The following is a 20,481-nucleotide window of genomic DNA, read 5'->3' on the forward strand; positions in this document are numbered from 1 at the left end:
TTGGATCTTCTTGACTACGAGATCCTTGATTTGTTTTTTTCACCTGGGCCGGTCAGGAAAGCTCTGGCTGACCAGTATAACCAGCAGATTCGTAATCTCCTCAGTTCAGGCGTCTGACTCTGAGCTGGCAGGCCTCAGTTAGTGTACTATGCACAAGTAAATAAAGAGTGACTTGGTGATGGAATATTTCATCAGCCTGTCCTTATAACTCAAACCTTTCGTTCTTAGTAACTCCTTGTGAAACTTTTTTGCACCCTTTCCAATTTAATATCATCCTTCCTATAGCAGGATGCCCAAAATTGTACATTGTGCTCCAAACATGGCCTTACCAATGTCTTGTGCTGTTGTAACATGACGTCCCAATTCCTGTGTTCGATGTTTTCTGCCTGATGAAAGTAAGTATGCCAAATGCCACCTTCACTACCTTGTCTATCTGTGATGCTACTTTCAAGGAGCTATATACCCACACCCTTAGGGTATCTATTGAACAACACTCCCTAGAGCCTTGCCAATAACTGTGCAATTCCTGCCCTCATTTATCTAACCAAAACGCAACATCTTCCATTTATCTGAATTCAACTCCATCTGCTGTTCCTCAGCCCAATAATATAGTTGATCAAGTTCCATTGTACTGTCAGATAACTTACTTCGCTGTCCACTGTACACCAATTTTAGTTTCATCCACAAACCTGTAAACCATGCTTCCAGTATTCTCATCCAAATCATGTATAGAAAGTGACGAACAGCAGTGGACCCAGCATTGATCATTGTGGCATGCCACTGGCCATAAACCTTCGGACTGAAAAACAACCCTCTTCCTCACTCTCTGTCTCCTACCGGCCAGCCAATTTTGTATCCAATTGGCTAGGTCTCTCTGGATCCCATGTGATCTGACCTTACGAACCAGTCTACTATCTAGTACCTTGTTGAAGACCTTGCTAAATGCCATTTAGACAACCTCAAGCATACTGCCCTCATCAATCTTCTTGGTCCTCTTTTCAAAAAACTCAGTCAAGTTTGTGAGAATGATTTCCCATGCATAAAGCCTTGCCTACTATCCTCAATTAGTTCTTGCCTTTCCAAATGCATGCAGACCCTGTTTCTCAGAATCCTCTCCAAAAACGTACTCACTAGTGTCGGTAGACTCATCGGTTTGTAGTGCCCTTGCAACTTTTCTTTAAATAATGGCACCACCTTAGCCATCATCCTGTCTTCTGGCTCCTTACCAGTGGTTATCAATGATTCAAATATCTCCTCTGGGGGCCCTGCAATATCTTCCATAGCTTACAATAACGTCACAAGATACACTTGATAAGACCGCAGGGAATCATCTATATTTATGTGTTTTAAGACCTCCAGCCCCTTCCTCTTGTCTGATATAGACTCTTTTTTTAAAGATATCACTGCTTACGTTCTGAATTCTCTGGCTTCTCTGTCTGTCTTGATGGTAAATAATGATGGGAAATATTTGTTTAAGATCTCAACCATCTCCTGTGGCTCTATGCCTAGATGATTCCATCGACTTTAAAGGGGATCTGTTCTCTACCTAGTTACTCTTTGCTCTTAATATACTAGTAGAATATCTTTGAATTATCCCTCACCTTCTTTGGCAAAGCTGTCTCATATCCCCTTTCTGCCCTCCCGATTTCCCTCTCAAGCATACTCTTACACCACCATCCCCATCCCTCCCCCCAACCCCTGGACTCCTCAAGGGTTTATCTTGATCCCAGTTGCCTATACCTGACCAATGTCGCCTCCTTTTTCTCTACCAGAGCCTCAATATCTTGATCTATCCAGTGTTCACTACTAATGCCAACCTTGCCCTTCATACTGACTAGAGCACCCCCATCACAATATCTCGCTTGAACTTTGCCATATCCTGCTTTACAGCAGAGCCAGACCTGGCTGCTGCTGCTATTTACCCCTGAGAGGCTATCCCCCTCAACAGTATCCAGAATGGTATACTACTTTGAGTGGCGGATAACCACAAGAGACTCCTGCTCTTTTAACTTGATACTTAAATAATAGGACACATATAAGCTCCAAATCAAAATGGGAGATATGGGACTAGGCCAAATTACTCTTTCAAAAAGTGAACATCCGCAGGGTTGCTGAATGCCTTTCATTAGGTAAGTTATGCTGCCGATGATGTGCAAGATAGTGTGCAAGATATATGGCGCACTTAAGTGTTACAGCCTAAAATGAAAAGTTTATATTGGAAGTGGTGAACTGTCATTCAGATTTCCATTCAAAATCAATTTGAACTTTTTGCAACCAACCTTAAGATTACATTTGTTGATAATTTTTGTTTGTCATTCTGCAGCTGTTATTTTCAAAGCTGTGATTCGCACAATCAGATGCTGTAAATGCATGTGATTTCAGCTATAAATTGTAACACTCTCTAGTCTTTTCAACGTAGTAAAAATTTTTAGAACCATGTTTTACAGGTACTTTTATCAACTTTGCTACGTTGTGACTCATAATGCGCCTCTCTACATTGGAGAAACTAAATGCAACCTCCCTTGAGAAACACCTCTCAATGTGCAAATGTGATTCCACTCACCTGTCACTTTAATTCTGTACCCATTACTGTTCTGATCTCTATTTCTTGGCATTCTCCATTTTTCCAATAAAAAAATGGAAGCATGAGCAGCATCACCTCCCATCTTCCTCCCCATAGTTTTTGCCTGATTCTTAGTTGCATAATGCCTGAATGCATGTAGTTGGGTTAAAAGATCATTAATGTGAAAAGTGTGTTTCTCTGCAAATGCTCCCTTACCTGCTGAATACTTTAAGCATTTTCTACTTTTGTTTAGATTTTCAGCATCCATAGCATTTAACTTCACTTGTGGCTAAGGTAAAATGTGTGTTCCAAGTTGTGAGTCATCAAAGGATTTCAAGATCATTGCTGGATTAGTTTTTGGAGGACCATTGTTGAGCTGAACTGCTATTGGTGGATCTTTATGCTAGCTTTGGTTTCACACTAATTCAGTGTACAGCTAAACAGAGCTATGACTGCAGCACCAGAACCCCAGTCTCGTGTCTCAAAAACACAATCAGGGAGACTGTGAAAAGAAGTGGAGAAAGGCACCTGGTCAATCAGAACATGTGTAAAAAGCATCTTATCGGATTACTGCAGGTTCCAATTGTCATTGGATATCATTGTCTGCGGAATTCTCCTGGGAGGGGATACTTTGATCTAACCTCTGTGAAACAGTTTGAACATCTCCTGAAGGTGTTTGAGGAGAAATGAGGCGAGGGCATTCTCCCTTTTCTGTTCTGTGGCACCATGTTCATCCTCCCAGTGCTGAGGAACCAGATTGTTACAATCATATGTACAATCCCCAAATCCAAGCAGTAGTTGTCCTGACTTTGTGGAAAGGTCTGTATAGCTTGATGGAGGTACCACCAATGTAGTGGACCACTTTGGAATTTGGACCAGCAAGTAGCAAGTCAAGGTGACCCTGAAGGTTGACAACTCCGAGAACTTGTCCCACCCACCCTCCAGTTTCACGATGGGAGGGAGCGAAAGTTACCTGATGTGGGGCAGTCTAGAGCATGCCAAACCTGTGGGAGGGCAGGACATATGGCAGCAGACTGCAAAGTTACCCTCTGCAGGAACTGTAAACAAGAGAGGCACCTGACTAAGGACTGCAGAGTAACCAAGAGCTGCAATCTGTGTGGGGAAGCAGTTAACATCTGCAAAGGCTGCCCAAGGTTTTTATTTTTTGGGAGGGGTTAGTCACCACACACATGCACAAAAGGTCAGAAATGGCAATACAACCAGTGGACCCCCCAAATAATAGTAGGTTTCTGTCTCCAACAACACTACAGAGATGATCGTTAGCAAAAGGGAGGGCAAGGCGTGTAAGAAAAGGATGGAGAACACAGCAGAGTAGCATCAAATGCCTCAACTCCACCTGAGTAAACCAAGTCAGTGAAGGAAGAGGCCGTGGATGAGCTGGGTAAGGAGCAAGTGGTGAGGAGAGACCTCAAGAGGAAGGCACACAGAGTCCTGGCCAGCCAGTATCATAAGTGTAAGAGACAGCTGCATGAAAGACATACGATTGACTCAGCTGGTGATAAAGACATGTGGGAGAATGACAATATGTAAAAGAACAGCAAAGTACGACACAACATTGTGATGCCAGACATCAAAGGAATCTCATGAAACCGCAGCTCCTGACATCAGGAGGCAGCAGCAGCAGCAACACTTTGAACTAGGAGCAGAACATAACAGCACTGTCCGATACGGAGTACAACACTGAATCCTTCAGAAGGAACTGGACCTTCCTGGCTTTATCTTTGCGTTGATGAAACCTGATTGGAACAGTGCCACTAAGGAGGAAGAAGACAGTTAACTTAACCTTGCAAGGGTGCAACAGTTAGCCCACACCATGGGGCTGCAGGAGTTTGCTAAGTAACAAGACCGTGGCATATTTACAGGACTGTTGGATAGTATGGTGATCCTAAAATCTTAAAATTGATTTAAAAATTGCCGGCATCAACAACATGCATAGTGTAAAAGCTACTATGCAATGTCTTTCAATGTTGATTTACCTGGTCAACATCAAAGCAGACCACTTGTTCCTGTAGGTGTACAGGATGCAGCTACAGGAAATGGTCGAACTCTTGGGCCCATGGACTATCTGTTTGAGGTGGGGGTGCTGGGGGGTGGTGTTGGGTTTTGGTTAACAGCTGCAGTTCCTCCCAGCCTGAGTATTCTGTGAGGCATCAACTTCATCACCTCCAAGGTTAAGGAAGTGATGGATGGGTGGCTGTTCATAACATACGTTATGTACAGAAGCACTCCCTGAGACTAAGTAATGTGTATGCTCTGGCTGTAAAGCATGAGTATCTGGCCATCTTGCAATAGCTCTCGCCGCTGCCGGCAAATTCCAGGCTGGTCCACTGGCCACTGATTTGGACTGCATCATCAGTGCAGCTGGATGATCCGCAGGGGCTGACAGCAAACTGGCCACCACATCCAGATTCCCTATGAAATGGTTAAATACACCAAGTTGCACAATGTAATTGGCACCCCTGCACACAGAACACAGAGTAGTTACACCTGGTCATGGCCAGACAAGTCTATACGCTCAAAGATAAATTTCTTCCTTGTGTCATGAGAGTCCTCAGTCAGATCTGCTGACATCAAGCTGATGTCCGTCTCTGACCATTGCCTTCTGTTGGCCAACTGCCACCTACAGGATGACCAGAAGGCCGGCAAGGGAATGTGAAAACTGAATGTGAAACTTTTGATCCCAGAATACATTGAGGAATTCAAAAGGAATTACACGTGTTGGAAAACTGTGAAACTTGTCTTTTAGCCTCCAGTAGATTAGTGGGAAACTGTCAATGGGAACATCAAGAGATCCTTTATTCTCAAAGGTGTTCAGAAGGCAGAAAGAACAAGGAAATTGGTCCAGGCTACAGAAGAGCAGGACAAGATGTGCTCATGTTTCTTCTCCCAGTATGTACGCAAGGATTTCAGTATCCTGAAGAAAGAAGGTAGTTTGCTAATGTCATCTCAGTCTAACATTTTGAGGAACTCAAGAGGGACAGACAGAAGGTTTGTTGGGAATGAAAGAGATTCACAGTTGGTGTGTTGCCTCCCAGGTGCCAGGGTCCGTAATGTCTCGGATCGTGTCTTTGGGGTCCTGAAGGGAGAGAGTGACCAGCCCCAAGCCGTGGTCCACATAGGTACCAATGACATAGGCAGAAAGAGGGATAGGGATGTCAGGCAGGGGTTCAGGGAGCTAGGGTGAAAGCTGAGAGCTAGAACAAACAGAGCAGTTATCTCTGGTTTTTTACCTGTACCACATGTGAGCGAGGCAAAGAACAGGGAGATATTTCAGCTAAACATGTGTTTGCAGGCATGGTGCAGGAGGGAGGGCTTCTGGCACATGGACGATTGGGGCTCATTCTGGGGAAGGTGGGACCTCTACAGACAGGATGGTCTCCACTAGAACCAGAGGGGTACTAATATCCTTGGTTGGAAAATTGCTAGTGCTATTCGGGTGGATTTAAACTAGCTCAGCAGGTGGAAGGGAAACTGCGGTGTAGTTCCAATACATAGGAGGAAGAGAGTAGGGAGGACATGGACAGAATGTAACTGTCACAGGAGGTGCTGGCAGACAGCAAGCTGCTTTGAAGTGTGTCTACTTCAACGCCAGGAGTATCTGGAATAAGGTAGGTGAGCTTGCAGCATGGATAGATACCTGGGACTTCGATGTTGTGGCCATTTCGGAGACATGGATAGAGCAGGGTCAGGAATGGATGTTGCAGGTTCCAGGGTTTAGATCTTTCATTAAGATCAGGGAAGGTGGTTAAAGAGGGGGAAGTGTGGCTTTGCTAGTCAAGGACAGTATTACGGTGTCTGAAAGAACTTTTGACAAGGACTCGTCTACTAAGGTGGTATGGGCTGAGGTCAGAAACAGGAGAGGAGAGGTCATACTGCTGGGAGTTTTTTATAGGCCTCCGCAAAGCTCCAGGGATATGGAGGAGAGGATTGGCAAAACGATTCTGGGCAGGAATAAAAGGAACAGGGTGGTCATTATGGGAGACTTTGACATCCCCAACAATGACTGGAAATGCTATAACTCTGGTACATTGGATGGATCAGTTTTTGTCCAATGTGCGCAGGAGGGTTCCCTGACACAGTATGTCGAAGGGCTGACAAGAGGGGCGGCCACACTGCATCTGGTATTTGGTAATGAACCCGGCCAGGTGTTTGATTTAGTGGTAGGTGAGCACTTTGGAGAGAGTGAACATAATTCGGTTGCGTTTAGTTTAGTGATGGAAAGGGATAGGAACTGTCCACAGAGCAAGAGTTACAGATGGGGGAAGGGCAATTATAATGTGATTAGGCAAGACTTAAGAGGCATAGAATGGGGTAACAAAATGCAGGAGATGAGGACAATCGAAATGTGGAGCTGGTTTAAGGAACAGATATTGTGTGTCCTTGATAGGTATGTCCCTGTCAGGCAGGAAGGAAGTGATAAGGTAAGGGGACCGTGGTTTACTAAAGAAATTGTGTCTCTTGTTAAGCGGAAGAGGGAGGCTTATGTGACGATGACACAAGATGGCTCAGATGTGGCGATGGAGACTTACAGATTAGCTAGGAAGGATTTAAAGAGAGAGTTAAGAAGAGCAAGGAGGGGACATGAGCAGACATTAGCAGGTAGAATAAAGGAGAACCCTAAAGCTTTCTATAGGTATGTGAGGAAAAAGAGGATGACTAGGTTAGGAATAGGGCCAGTCGGAGACAGAAGTGGGAAGTTGTGTGTGAACCATGTGGAGATCGGAGAGGTGCTAAACGAATATTTCTCATCTGTTTTCACTCAGGAAAAGGAGAATATTGTAGAGGAGAAGACTGAGTTACGAGCTACTAAAATTGGAAGGATTGAGGTTAATAAGGAGGAAGTGTTATCAATTCTAGAAGGTGTGAACGTAGATAAATCCCCTGGGCCGGATGGGATTTTTCTGAGGATTCTCTGGGAAGCTAGGGAGGAGGTGGTGGAGCCTTTGGCCTTGATCTTTGAGTCCTCATTGTCTACAGGTTTAATACCAGAGGATTGGAGAATGGCAAATGTTGTGCCCTTGTTCAAGAAGGGCAATAGAGATGACCCAGGTAACTGTACACCAGTGAGCCTTGTGTCTGTTGTAGGAAAAGTTTTGGAAAGGATTATAAGAGATAGGATTTATAATCATCTAGCAAGCAACAATTTGATTGGAGATAGTCAACATGGATTCGTCAAGGGCAGATTGTGTCTCACAAACCTCATTGAGTTTTTTGAGAAGGTGACCAAGCATGTGGATGAGGGTAGTGCAGTTGACGTGGTGTACATGGACTTCAGTAAAGCCTTTGATAAGGTTCCACATGGTAGGCTATTGGAGAAAATACAGAGGCATGGGATTGACAGAGACTTAGCAGTTTGGATTAGAAATTGGCTTTCTGTAAGAAGGCTACGAGTGGTGGTTGATGGAAAATATTCAGCCTGGAGTCCGGTTACTAGTGGTGTGCCTCAGATCTGTTTTTGGACCACTGCTGTTTGTCATTTTTATAAATGACTTGGACGCAGGCATAGGTGGATGGGTTAGTAAGTTTGCAGATGACACTAAAGTTGGTGGAGTGGTGGACAGTGTGGAAGAATGTTGCAGGTTGCAGGGAGACTTGGATAAATTGCAGAATTGGGCTGAAAGGTGGCAAATGGAGTTCAATGCAGATAAATGTGAGGTGATTCACTTTGGGAAGAACAATAGGAAGGCAGAATACCGGGTCAATGGAAAGATTCTTGGTAGTGTGGATGTGCAGAGGGATCTTGGTGTCCATGTAAATAGATCCCTGCAAGTTGTCACCCAGGTTGATAGTGCTGTTAAAAAGGCTTACGGTGTGTTAGGTTTTATTGGTAGAGGGATTGCGTTTCGGAACCGCGATGTCATGCTGCAACTGTACAAAACGCTAGTGCGGCCTCACTTAGAATATTGTGTACAGCTCTGGTTGCCCCCTTACAGGGAGGATGTAGAAGCATTGGAAAAGGTGCAGAGGAGATTTACCAGGATGTTGCCTGGTCTGGAGCGAAAGCCTTATGAAGAAAGGCTGAGGGACTTGGGTCTGTTCTCATTGGAGAGAAGAAGGCTAAGAGGGAATTTAATAGGGACATACAAGATGATCAGAGGATTAGATAGGGTGGACAGTGAGAGTCTTTTTCCGAGGATGATGATGTCAGCTTGTACGAGAGGGCATAGCTACAAATTGAGGGATGATAGATTTAATACAGATGTCAGAAGCAGGTTCTTTACTCAGAGAGTGGTAAGGGCATGGAACGCCCTGCCTGCCAATGTAGTTAACTCAGCCACATTAGGGGCATTTAAACAGTCCTTGGATAAGCAGATGGATGATGATGGGGTAGCGTAGGGGTGGGGCTTAGATTAGTTTGCAGGTCGGCGCAACATTGAGGGCCAAAGGGCCTGTTCTGCGCTGCATTGTTCTCTGTTCTAACTATAACGTGATTGCTGTAAGAGCTACCTAGCTAGTTGTATTCCCTTACCTTCTCCCCAAAGCCATGCAATTTTATTTCCTATCCAGTAATTACCCAACTCCCTTTTGAAACTGTCACAACTATATTTTAGGCAGTGCATTCCGTTCCTAATCATTAACTGTAGAAAATACTTATTTATTCTCTCTGTTTCTTTCATAAACCACCTCCAGTCAGTGTTTCCAAATTAAATTTCAGATTTTCAACATCTCAACTTTTTTTTTAAACTCCCTTCTGTCTTTAGGGAATAAATTGTCTGAGATAATGGTGAATGGGCTGTCTTGCTACTTTTTCCAAGTAATATATCTCAGTATATGAGCTTAGTCATTGAGTTTCAAACCTCATATAAGTCTTGCATAAAATTCAAATACAGTATTGGAAGCAACCATTAGCATTTGATAGCTGAGAAGCACCAGTCTACTATACCTCTGAAAAATGCTCTAAACCATGACTTTATTGTTTTAGCTTCTCCTTAACACGTTTTGTTGGATTACTTATTGCCACTCACTACAACCTTGGCGTATTCAGAATACTAAATATTCAGTTTTCATCCATGCAAAGTCCTGTTCTCCAATTGATACTAAGCTTAACTCACTTTGTACAAATTGATTTGAACATCCCATCCTTGTGATCAAATTTAACCTGATCTAAATTGCCTCCCTTAGTTGCTTAACTCTTTCCAGATCCTGTTTGATCTTTCTTTCTCCATATCAATTGCTCCTTGTTTCGCATTTTATCCATGTGGCCGTGAGTTGCCCTGCTTGCTTTGCCATTTTCTGATGTCTAATTTATTGAACAACTTCTTCAACATAGTTTTCTTGTATCATTTCCCTCCCACTTAGTGAGCACTTCCTTCTCCTTGCTTTGTTAGAACTTTATAAGTTTATTTTGTATTGACTGTCATTCTTCTAAACTCTGGAGAATAAAGGCTCAAATTCAATCATTCCTCATTGTATACTCTCAAAGCATAATGGCTTCAGTTTATTAAGTGGACTGTAGAACGGTTTGAACAACCAATGATTTATTATAATTTTCCATTTATGGGAACTGATTTGTTATTCCATTAATACAGTCGTCTAGATAAAGGGAATGAAATTCATTGACTTTAAAGACTCATTTGTTAAATTTAACTATGAGATCATAAATCGATTACCAACATAACCAAGATAAAAGAAATTGATCATTGTGGAAAGGTGGTTAGTGAGGTAGTTGAACATAATAGGGTAGGATACTGAGGACTTCATGGAGGATGATGAAGGGGATCTTTATTCCCATATTCCACCACCATCATTTGCTACCTCCCCAGGTTTCTGTTATGTGATCATTTTGTTAAAATAAATGGACCTTTTCTGAATGAAAGCCTAGAATTTCACCATTTGGTACATGGCAAATCAGTAAGCCATTTCATTCTCCGTTATAAACAAAAAACAGTCTTGTTTTGATGCCTGAATGCCAGTATTAATCATACAAGTATATTTTGTCCTTAAGCTTTCTCAGCAATTGCCTTATTCTTAATTTGGTCTGTTATGGCTTACTATTTACATTTAGTAACCATAAAATGTACAGCTATATTGAAAAAAACAGAAACTGAATTTTTAAAATATTAATATGCAACAGATGTCACACTGTGGTGTGATGTAGTGCATTGTAGCACCAAAGCGACAAATTTGAATGAGCTGGGAGATTTTTTTAAAAAAGACTTCAGGGAGGCAGGAAGAAAATCAGTTGAGTACCAGAAAAATAGAAGAAAAATGTAGAAATATTTCTGAGTGCAAAAGACGGGTGACTAACTTACAGAGAAGTGTGAGCCTAGTTTTAGTGATTGACCTGCTGTATCACATGCCATTTATTAAGTTCAGACTACTATTATCTATGTTCTATTCTTTTTATTGATGCAAAGAGCATCACCAAGAAAAATGACTAATCAGAAGAAACCAGTTCGTGAGCGGAGACTGGAGCAAAAGCGAAGACAATGCATATCTTATGCTTGATTAGCTGCATGAAATGTTCTTGATGTACTTTGTTGTACTGGATATATTATTTGTGCAAAGGCAAAACACTGTGGATGCTGAAAATCTTAAATAAATTAAGATGATGGAAATGTGCAGATTTAGGTGTACTGTTGGAGAAAAAACTAATATTTCAATTCATGACCCTTTATCAGAACATATTCCGTGGTCCTTTTTTTTAATGATACATAAAGACCAATGTGTAATTCAATGCATCTGCTTTTGTGTAAGCATAAGGACACTTTAGGTTTCTCTTAAATGCCCAACGTGTGAGAAAGATATAATGCAGCTGCCATTTTTTATTTAACAGCCAAAGTGACGTGAGCTAAGTGTGCCGTTATCCATTAAGTATAAGGAATTGCATTAAAATGATATTATGCTCCAGATTTTCCAGTCCTGGGTATTTGTAGATAAGGTGTATGACCCAAAAAACACATCCCATGGAAATCTTCATTCATTGACTCTGTGGGAATGCTCACTTGGTCTGAAATGCTCTTCAGGGCCCTTCAAAATAAGCCTCCCAACTCTGGGTTAACAGTCAAATTCACTTACCTGAACATTTACCAATTAAGTGTTAGAAAAATCCTAGTCTAACATCTGGGCAACTATGCAATTTGCCATCATGACCAAGCTGCCTGCCAACCCTCATCTCCTTGCTTGATCTGACAGCCCATCTAACCTGACCAATCAGTTGCCGCCCTACTGACCTGCCCCACTATCCACTTAATTACCGATATATTCACCTGATCACGTAATCATTCACATCTACTCTCATTCTCTAACACACTGAAAAACTCATTTAAATATCCCAAAACTTTTCGATGTGTCAGTAAACACTTACCAAAATGCAGCAGCTAGATCCATACAAAAAGGGTGGAACTTGGTTTCCCCTGGCAATTCAGTGCCACCTGAAAGTACTGCAATTTAAGGTACACCCTGCATTTCTATATAAACCAGATTGAAAGATTCGGTGAGAAATTCAGAGCTCAATTGTGACATAGAAAATAGGAATGAAGTGGCAAACAGATGCAGATTGACACTCATTGAAAGATTTGGTCCAATCGTAAATAGATTCTAGAATGCTTTGTTGACTTCTCATGCTTGAATGAAATTGACACATACATTACTACTTGTCTGGAGATTATGAAAATTGCATTCTTAAGAATGAATATTAAAGCGTAGTGGCTCCATTTATGAATATTCATAATATGTGTACACTATGGTCATAATTGTGTAATGAGAATACAAATATTTCAATATTATAACATATCAACGTAGGAGATAAAGAGCATTCTAAAATAGTTCTTGTGAAGTCTAGTAGGAATATATAGGTTATACCACAGTGGGAAGCAATTCATCTCACAGTGCTGGCTTTTGAAGGAACTATCCAATTTGATTCCATAGCTCATTTCTTTCCCCCTATAATCACGTAAATTAGTCTTTTTCAAGAACACGTCGAATTGTATAATTAATTAATAGCCAGTATTTCAGCAGAAAAGGGAGAAAACTATGTCATGCTGGTTGTCAGGCTTATGGAGAGGCTTTTGTAAAATTGACATTCTTTATCATGCAGTTATTAATGTGAAATAGAATGTCTTTTGCTAGCTACTGATTTGATATATGAGTCTAACAATAATTGCTTATTGTCAAAGATATCTCTAAAAGAGAGATCTCTATTTGGGAAACAGAATAGAATAGTAAAGACCACCAAGCATATGCATGATGCAGATGAGCATCCTGTTAAAAACTCAAAAGTAATTTTCACCATGAGAATAACAGTCATTAATGGCTGTACATGCTCTGCACCTGTTATTTTTATGGGATGCCTCTTGTCTTCTGTCTGTCTGCCAAACAAATGGGAATGTGAGCAAAACAATGCTAGAGACAGATTATCTGAAGTTGATTTCGATAATCAGAAATTAATCCTTTCTGATGTTCTGGAGAATAAGGAGCACAGTTGGCCAACTTTCCATTAGAACTCTTTAGTGAGACAACGGAGTAAGTGAATAGTGGCCCTTCCAAGATATTTCTTATTTGTATTTCCTTTGCCTCTGCAGTTGTGTTTTGTAGAAAATGTACATTTTTATGCCTTTCTTATTAAAAAATAAATTGAAAGACTGCATTCATATAGCTATTTCAAAGTTGTTAACCAAGATAAACTTTGTTAATATTGTCTGTTTGTATTCATACAGGATAAACATTGCCTTATATAAGTAGGATGAGTCATCCATTCTTCAAACACTCAACATCGGTTAATGCTAAAACAAACTAAGTTTTGCTCTCTATTTCTGCTACTGTCTGCAAATGCACTACAACTGATAATTAGTCATTTTGGAATGCAGTGTCCTTAAGGTCAATGAAGCAAGATAGAAACAGTTAGTTACTTTATGTATCTTTCTCAGTACGTAAATCATAGAAGCTTTAGTAATAAATAGAGTATTTCCACTGAACTGGTTGTATGCTGTTTTACTGACTATTTATACTCTCTATTTAATTATAGTTTGAAAATGAAATCATAACCAAGCTTGATCATGAGGTGGAAGGAGGCAGAGGGGATGAACAGTACAAAGTGCTATTCGAAAAGATGTAAGTGTCAATTAATGAAAATAATTATTCTGTATTCGAAATAAATGGCATAATTATTATTCTGTAGGATATCTGCCTTTGTTATAAAGGAAAAATGTGAAGAATATATAGCCATTCAAGTACTTTAAATTTGACTTCAATTATTTTTATTTTTCACTGTGCATGAAACTAATTCGCTATTTACTGTTTTATCCAGCCTTCTGGAACACTGTAGAAAACACAAGTATCTTGCTAAGACCGGTGAAAATTTTGTCATGCTGGTTGTTAGGCTTATGGAGAGGCTTTTGGATTACAGAACAATTATGCACGATGAAAATAAAGAAAACCGTATGAGTTGTACAGTTAATGTACTGGTAAGTGCGAACTGAATGTTTTTCTGATGGCGATCAAGTTCAGGAAAGTGTAGTTTACACAGTTGAATCAGTATTTTCTACTTTTGTCCCAAAATGTGTTGTCAGTCAGAGGGAAGAATAAAGGTTGAATGGCAGATGCCTGCGGTGATCAGATTTAATCTCTTCTACAAAAATGGGGCAGTATCAGAAAGTGCGTGCACTAATGTTCAGCATACGATATTCTGTAGGGAAATTTGGTGAAGGCATTGCCTTACTGCTTAAAATTGCTAATTTTAAAACCTTATTTCTAACTCAGTTCCAACACAGCTTCTGTAGGGACTGTTGAATTTATTTATTATGTTCATCTGAGTATCAATTCCTGTTGATATTTATTAATGGTATCTGAGATCGTATTTATCCTGTTTTAGTGTACATGTTGCAGTTAGCCTTGTGGAACTGATTCAAATGGCCTTTAACAAGAACACAAAGTAATGTAATTGTAATCATTTTAAATATTTTGAGGAGAAAATATGTTGATTATGGTATTTTACAGTATATATTAATATCAGAACAATACTGTTAATTATTAAAGGTGTATCCTTCACAAGTAAATGTACAAACATTACACATTCCTCTCCTTTCAAATGGTTTGGGGAAACAGATACAATCTGTCCAGTGTTCAGTCTTAAGAGAACCCTTTCATCCCTGGAATCGATAGAGTGAACATTCTCTGAACCAAGGGGATGGATTGTGCACAATTTTCCAGACGTGGTCTCATAAATACCCTCTACAACTGTGTCAATACTTGCTGGCTATTATACAAATAAGAGTTTCTGGTTGACTTTATAAATGGAAATTGTATGGTTGTAATAAATGAAAATTAATTATATGAAGCAGGAAGCAAGGCTGCTTATCACTTGAAGATTTGAGAGATTGTTACAAAAAAGAATGCAGTTTTAGAGTTGATTGTTAAACCAGTGGTGAAGGTTTTTCAAAATGAAGACAGGAAAAGGCCTCATACAGGAACATTCACGTGGGGTTCCCAGAAAAAAACACTACTACAGTGAGTACCTGATTGTTTCCAAAAAAAAACTCAAGCAGCATCCAGAATCAACACAGTCAGAATTTGGAGATGAGAGAACTGTCAGCATGTGTTCAAATCACTCAACAAGCATCGTTCGCAAACACTTCTTTCCTGCAGAGCTATGATCTAAGAAAGAAGGCAGTTCTAGAAGTTGATGCATCTCAGAACAGGCTAGGAACATACAACTTGCAGGTTAGCAAACCAGTTGCATCAACATCCAAAAGTCTGTCTCAAACACAATCCAATTATTCCAACATGGAGCATGAAGCATTTGCTCTGGCATCTGGTATTGCAGGATTCCATATGTATCTGTTTAGTAAACAGTTCAGAGTGGAAATCAGTCACAAGCCATCTGAAGTAACAAGTGTACCACCGAAACTACATAGCTTCTGATCACAGTACTGGGATATGACTTTGGCATATATCGTAAAACTGGTACCAAAACGGCTACACCTCTGGACATGGATAATATTTTCAGCAATTTGGAAGGCAAGTTAGGATAGCCCTGTTCAAATTCTGGAAGATGCAGGGCAAACATTTAAATTAGCTGGGATGAACATGTTAAAAATAATAAGGATTGTATGTTTTAGCAAGCATAAAGTTGTTGAAGGCCTAATGAGATGTATTCCAGACTTCTGTCAGAGGCAAGAGAGCAGATTACTGCGGCCCTGATGAAGATTTTTAATGCTTTGTCGGCCACAAATGAAGTGCCAGATGACTGGAGGATAACTAATGTAGTTAGTGTGTTCAAGAAGTGTTGCAGGCCCAAACTAGGTAATTATAGACCAGGTAGTCTGACATCAGTGGTGGGAAATTATTGGAAAAATAATGAGGGACAGGATTAATCAATACCTGGAAATGCAGGGATAGTCAGCGCAGATTTGTTAGAGGGACATTCTGCCTGACTAGTTAAGTTTTTTGAAAAGGTGACTTAATATATTGATGAGGATAGCAGTAAATGTGGTTGACATGCATTTCAGTAAAACATTTTGACAAGATCCTAAGTGGAAGGCTGGTCTGAAAGGTAAGAGCCTTCAGGACCCAAGGCAAGTTGGCAAACTGGATCCAAAATTGGCTTGCAAATACAAGGCACCGGGTGATGGTGGGGGGTTGTTTTTGTGATTGAAAGCCTCTGATCTGTCTTGTACCATTGCGATTAGTGCTGGGACCTTGCTGTTTGTATCGTACACAAACAACCTGGATATGACTGTAGAATGTATAATTAATATGTTTGGAAATGATATGAAAATTGGCGATGGTGTTGATAGTGAGGAGGATGGTTGTAAGCATCAGCCTGATACAGAATTCTTGAAGGTGCCAGCACAAGTAAAAAGTATGGCGAAAAAGGCAAATGGGATGCTTGCCTTCCTTAGCAGGAGAATAGAATATAGGAGCAGGAAGATCTTGCTATGATTTTATGAAACATTGGTTGGACCTCAGATAGAATAACGTGTGCAGTTCTGTTTACCACATTATCAGAAGGACGTGATAGCTCTGAAGAAGGGCAGGGGAGATTTACCAAGATGTTACCTGGGATGAAAGGTATCAGTTATAAGGAAAAATTAGATAGACTGGGTGTGTTTTCCTTGGAGCAGAGAAGGTTGAAGGGGACCTGATTAATGTGTGCAAAATTATGAGAGGCATAGACAAGATTGTTCATGAGAATCTTTTCCCTGTGGCAGACATGTCAAAGACAAGAGGACACAAGTTTAAGGTGAGGAATAAGTTCAACACAGATATGTCATTTGTTGTCACTGAATTCATATATTCTAGCAAAAGATATTTTGAGATCTGGGTGGCAGTTGAGCACCTACACCAGATTTCTGACAGGACTAGAGATAATTTTGAATATATTGCACTTCTCAATTAGGAATAGGAGTAGGCATTCAAACCTCGTCAGTGAGATCATCATAACTGATCAATATCCTAAATGTGACTATCCTCCTTCGCTTCATACACCATTTACTCTGGCTAGCAGAAATCTGTTGTCTCAAATTTAAAATGATTGATTGTGGGAGAAAGTTTCACACTGTACCACTCATCATGTGAAAGTGTTTTCCTGATTTCTCTTCTCAGTGGTCTGGCTCTGAGAGGATATTTTAATCTTCTTTGCCAATTGATTTTCCAAAAATTTGAGATTTAGTTTTGGTAGCCAACTGCAAGAGAAAAGCTTGCTTTCCTAATATTACTTATCACTGCAGATAGTTTGATTCATTTTTATTTTCGGATTCCACAAGCTTCCTTCACAAATTAAATTAAATTCAAATAATTGGATCATGCTCACTGTCATGTCTTTTGTGTGTGGTCAATTTAATTGGCAATTGGAAACCAGTAATTCATGTTTTGACCTGAGCATGCATACTTTAAGATTTTGCCAACTTTCTCACAACAGTACTGCAAGTGGGCAGTTTAAGCAGCTGCTTGTTCACTTCATTAATAAACTGAGAGCCCAGAAATAAATTGCAGGAGAGAGCTGGGGCTGGGAAATGGTAGGAGAGATGGTGATAGGTAGATGCACATAGGAGTTAATTGTGACTGGTCTGTGGGAAGGATGGAGCGGATAGCTGAGTTGCAAGACGGACATGTCAGGTCAGGACTTGAGGGGGTTGGATGTCGGATAAGGCTGAGAGTGGAATGGTTTTGAAGCTGATGAAATCAATATCAAGGCCATTGGACTATAAGCTTCCAAGGCAAAATATCAGGTGGTATTCCCCCGGTTTATATTTGGCCTCACTTTGACAGTCGAGGAGACTAAGAATGGACATGTCATCAGGAGAGTGAGAGGGGGAATTAAAATGGATGGTAACTGGAAGGTCAGGTTGGTGAGAGATCTGGTCCTTGAGTGTGTGTTTGGTCTCCCCGATATAGAGGAGATCACATCGGGAGCAACAAATGCAATAGATAAGTTTGGATGAAGTGCAGGTGAATCTCAGCTGGATTTGGAAGAATTATTGTGGGCCTTGGATGGAGGTGTGGGGGCAGGTGCTACACCTCTTGTGGTTGCAGGGAAAGGTACCAGATGTGGTGGAGGAATTGGTGGGGAGTGTAGAGCTGAGAAGGGCATCACAAAATGAATGGCCCTGTGGAAATGAACAGAGCCAGAGAGGGAAATACATTTTTGGTGGTGGGGTCTGTTTTGTAGATAGTTGAAATGTAGGAGGATGATGTGTTGGATGCAGAAGTTAATGGGATGATATGTGAGGACTAAAGGGACTCTATCCTTATTGCTGTTGGGGGCAGGGGGTCTTCAAGGGCAGAAGTGCGAGAAATGGTTGAGGACGTCCTTATTCCTAATTCCTCCACCCAGTACCTTTCCATGTAACTGCAAATGGTACAACACCTCCTGCCATACCTCCCCTCTCACCTCCATCCAAGGCCCGAAACAATCCTGTCAAATCCAACAGAGATTCAATTGCAGTTCATCCAACCTTATGTATTGAATTCATCGCCCCTGATGAGACCTCCTCTATATTGGGGCGACCAATCCCAGACAAAAGACCGGTTCATGAAGCATCTGCGCTCTGCATGCAAAAACTAACCTCACCTTCCAGTTGCTGTCCATTTTAATTCCCCCTCCCTCTCCACTGATGACATGTTCATCTTTGGAGTCCTCCACTGTCAGAGTGACGCCAAACGTAATCTGGTGGATCAACACCTGATATTTCACCTTGGAAGCTTACAGCCCAATGGCCTTAACATTGACCTCACCAGATTCAAAGCCCCTCCACCCCTGACCTGACCTAACCCTAACCTGTCCATTTTCTTACTCACCTATCTGCTCCACCCTTCCCATGGACCAATCATAATAATCCCCTACCTGCAACCACCTATCACCATCTCTCTTACCCTCCTTCTATTTATTTGAGTTCCCCTCCCTCTCCCCAGTCCTGACAAAGGGTTTTGGCTCAAAACGTTGGCTTCCCTGATTCTTGGATGCTGTGTGACCTGCTGTGCTTTTCCAGCCTCTCACTTCTAGACTCTGGCTTCCAGCATCTACAGCCCTTATTGTCTCATAATGTGGAATACTTATTTTCTTTGAAATTCAGTATAGAAAACTAGGCCATTTTACACAAGGAATTGAAATTGACATGCTTCAATTCAGTAACCATAAATGGGCTCACAGCAGTGTATAGCAATGGAAATGAATCTGAGAGTTCACTTGCAATTTGGAGGGTCTTACAATACTGAGGGAGCAACTGCAACTTGAAATTTCTGTGTGTTTGTGGTTTGGTTATGCTGAGCTGCTGCCCTGATGGATTAACATTAAGCTACTTTGAAAATCCAGTCTTTTTGTGGAACAGGCATTCAGTTGGATCCTATGAACAACAGTGATGCATTTGACCACATCTTTTAAACTTAGATCAAAGCCAGTACCAAGGTAATCAAATTGGTTGAAGTTCTAGCATGTTGCCGTTCTGCCTGTGAAGCAGGGCTTCTTTAATTTTTAAGCTATTGCCTTTTAAGCAAAAATTATTCTGTCTTCTTTAAAATATTGACGATTAAAAAAAATCTGCATTGCAATATTGGAAGAAAATATTTTATGCTTTATATTTCAGAACTTCTACAAAGAAATCGAGAGAGAAGAAATGTACATCCGGTATGCAAAACAAAACCTTCCCAGCACAGTTAACATCGAACTTTTTGCACATCATTCATTTTCAACATATGAGTAATAAATAAGAGGCACCTGGATTTGGTTGGGGCCTAACTGATGAGCTGAACTGAATCTCTCAATTAGTGTCCACAGTTTGCATAATTTAATATAAATAAGGGCCAAGGTCAAATTTAAATTGGGAGTTAAACCTGGGGACCAACATGCAAAGCAATTGCTGCTTTGACCAGTTACCCATTTTCTTCAAAGTCCAATTTTTCACCTCGTGATTTGTTTTAATTCAGTAACAATTTCTGTTGCACTCTGAGGTGATCTCCTGCTGATCACAGGACAATGCAGAGTGGCCATGTGTCAAAAAAAGTGATAGTTTTATCTTTGCAAGAAAAGAAACACTATGCTATAACATTATCTTTCATGGGTAGCTAGCTCCAAGCATCATAATTGCACAGTGCTGTATTTGTGCATTACATGGTAGAAAGGTATATCCGAATGTGCTCCTACTGCTATATCATAATGCTTGGGTTATTTTTAACCAATCTTCTCTTCCATTTCCCCCCTTCCAATCCTGAACATTTTGGCTTCTTGATGATATGTCAGTCCATAAATGCCAAACATCCTGCCATACGTGATCCAGTGTGGTTCCTAATCATGTATGTGCCTTGAAAATACTGAGTGTTGTCAGAAGGCCTTGTTTGAACTTGTGCTCAGTTGAAATGTACACATGCAAATTTCAGTAGAGGTTTCTGGATAATAAAATGTCTGAAACCCAGAGGTCTCCACACTAATTATCCAGCCATTATGTTGTTCTAACAATGTA

The 20,481-nt window shown here is 40.8% G+C and overlaps 1 protein-coding gene across 2 annotated transcripts in view; it reads left to right on the forward strand.

Moving 5' to 3' along the window:
• Positions 1-20,481, forward strand: part of dock1 (dedicator of cytokinesis 1) — a 562,483-nt gene that overhangs the window by 433,059 nt on the left and 108,943 nt on the right. For both annotated transcript variants that reach the window (XM_048551079.2, XM_048551080.2), the window contains exons 34-36: positions 13,551-13,636; positions 13,833-13,989; positions 19,609-19,649. In XM_048551079.2, the coding sequence (XP_048407036.1) occupies positions 13,551-13,636; positions 13,833-13,989; positions 19,609-19,649 (284 nt within the window). The remainder of the gene's footprint in view (positions 1-13,550; positions 13,637-13,832; positions 13,990-19,608; positions 19,650-20,481) is intronic.

The sequence above is a fragment of the Stegostoma tigrinum genome, chromosome 20, assembly GCF_030684315.1.
Source record: "Stegostoma tigrinum isolate sSteTig4 chromosome 20, sSteTig4.hap1, whole genome shotgun sequence".
NCBI lineage: Eukaryota > Metazoa > Chordata > Chondrichthyes > Orectolobiformes > Stegostomatidae > Stegostoma > Stegostoma tigrinum.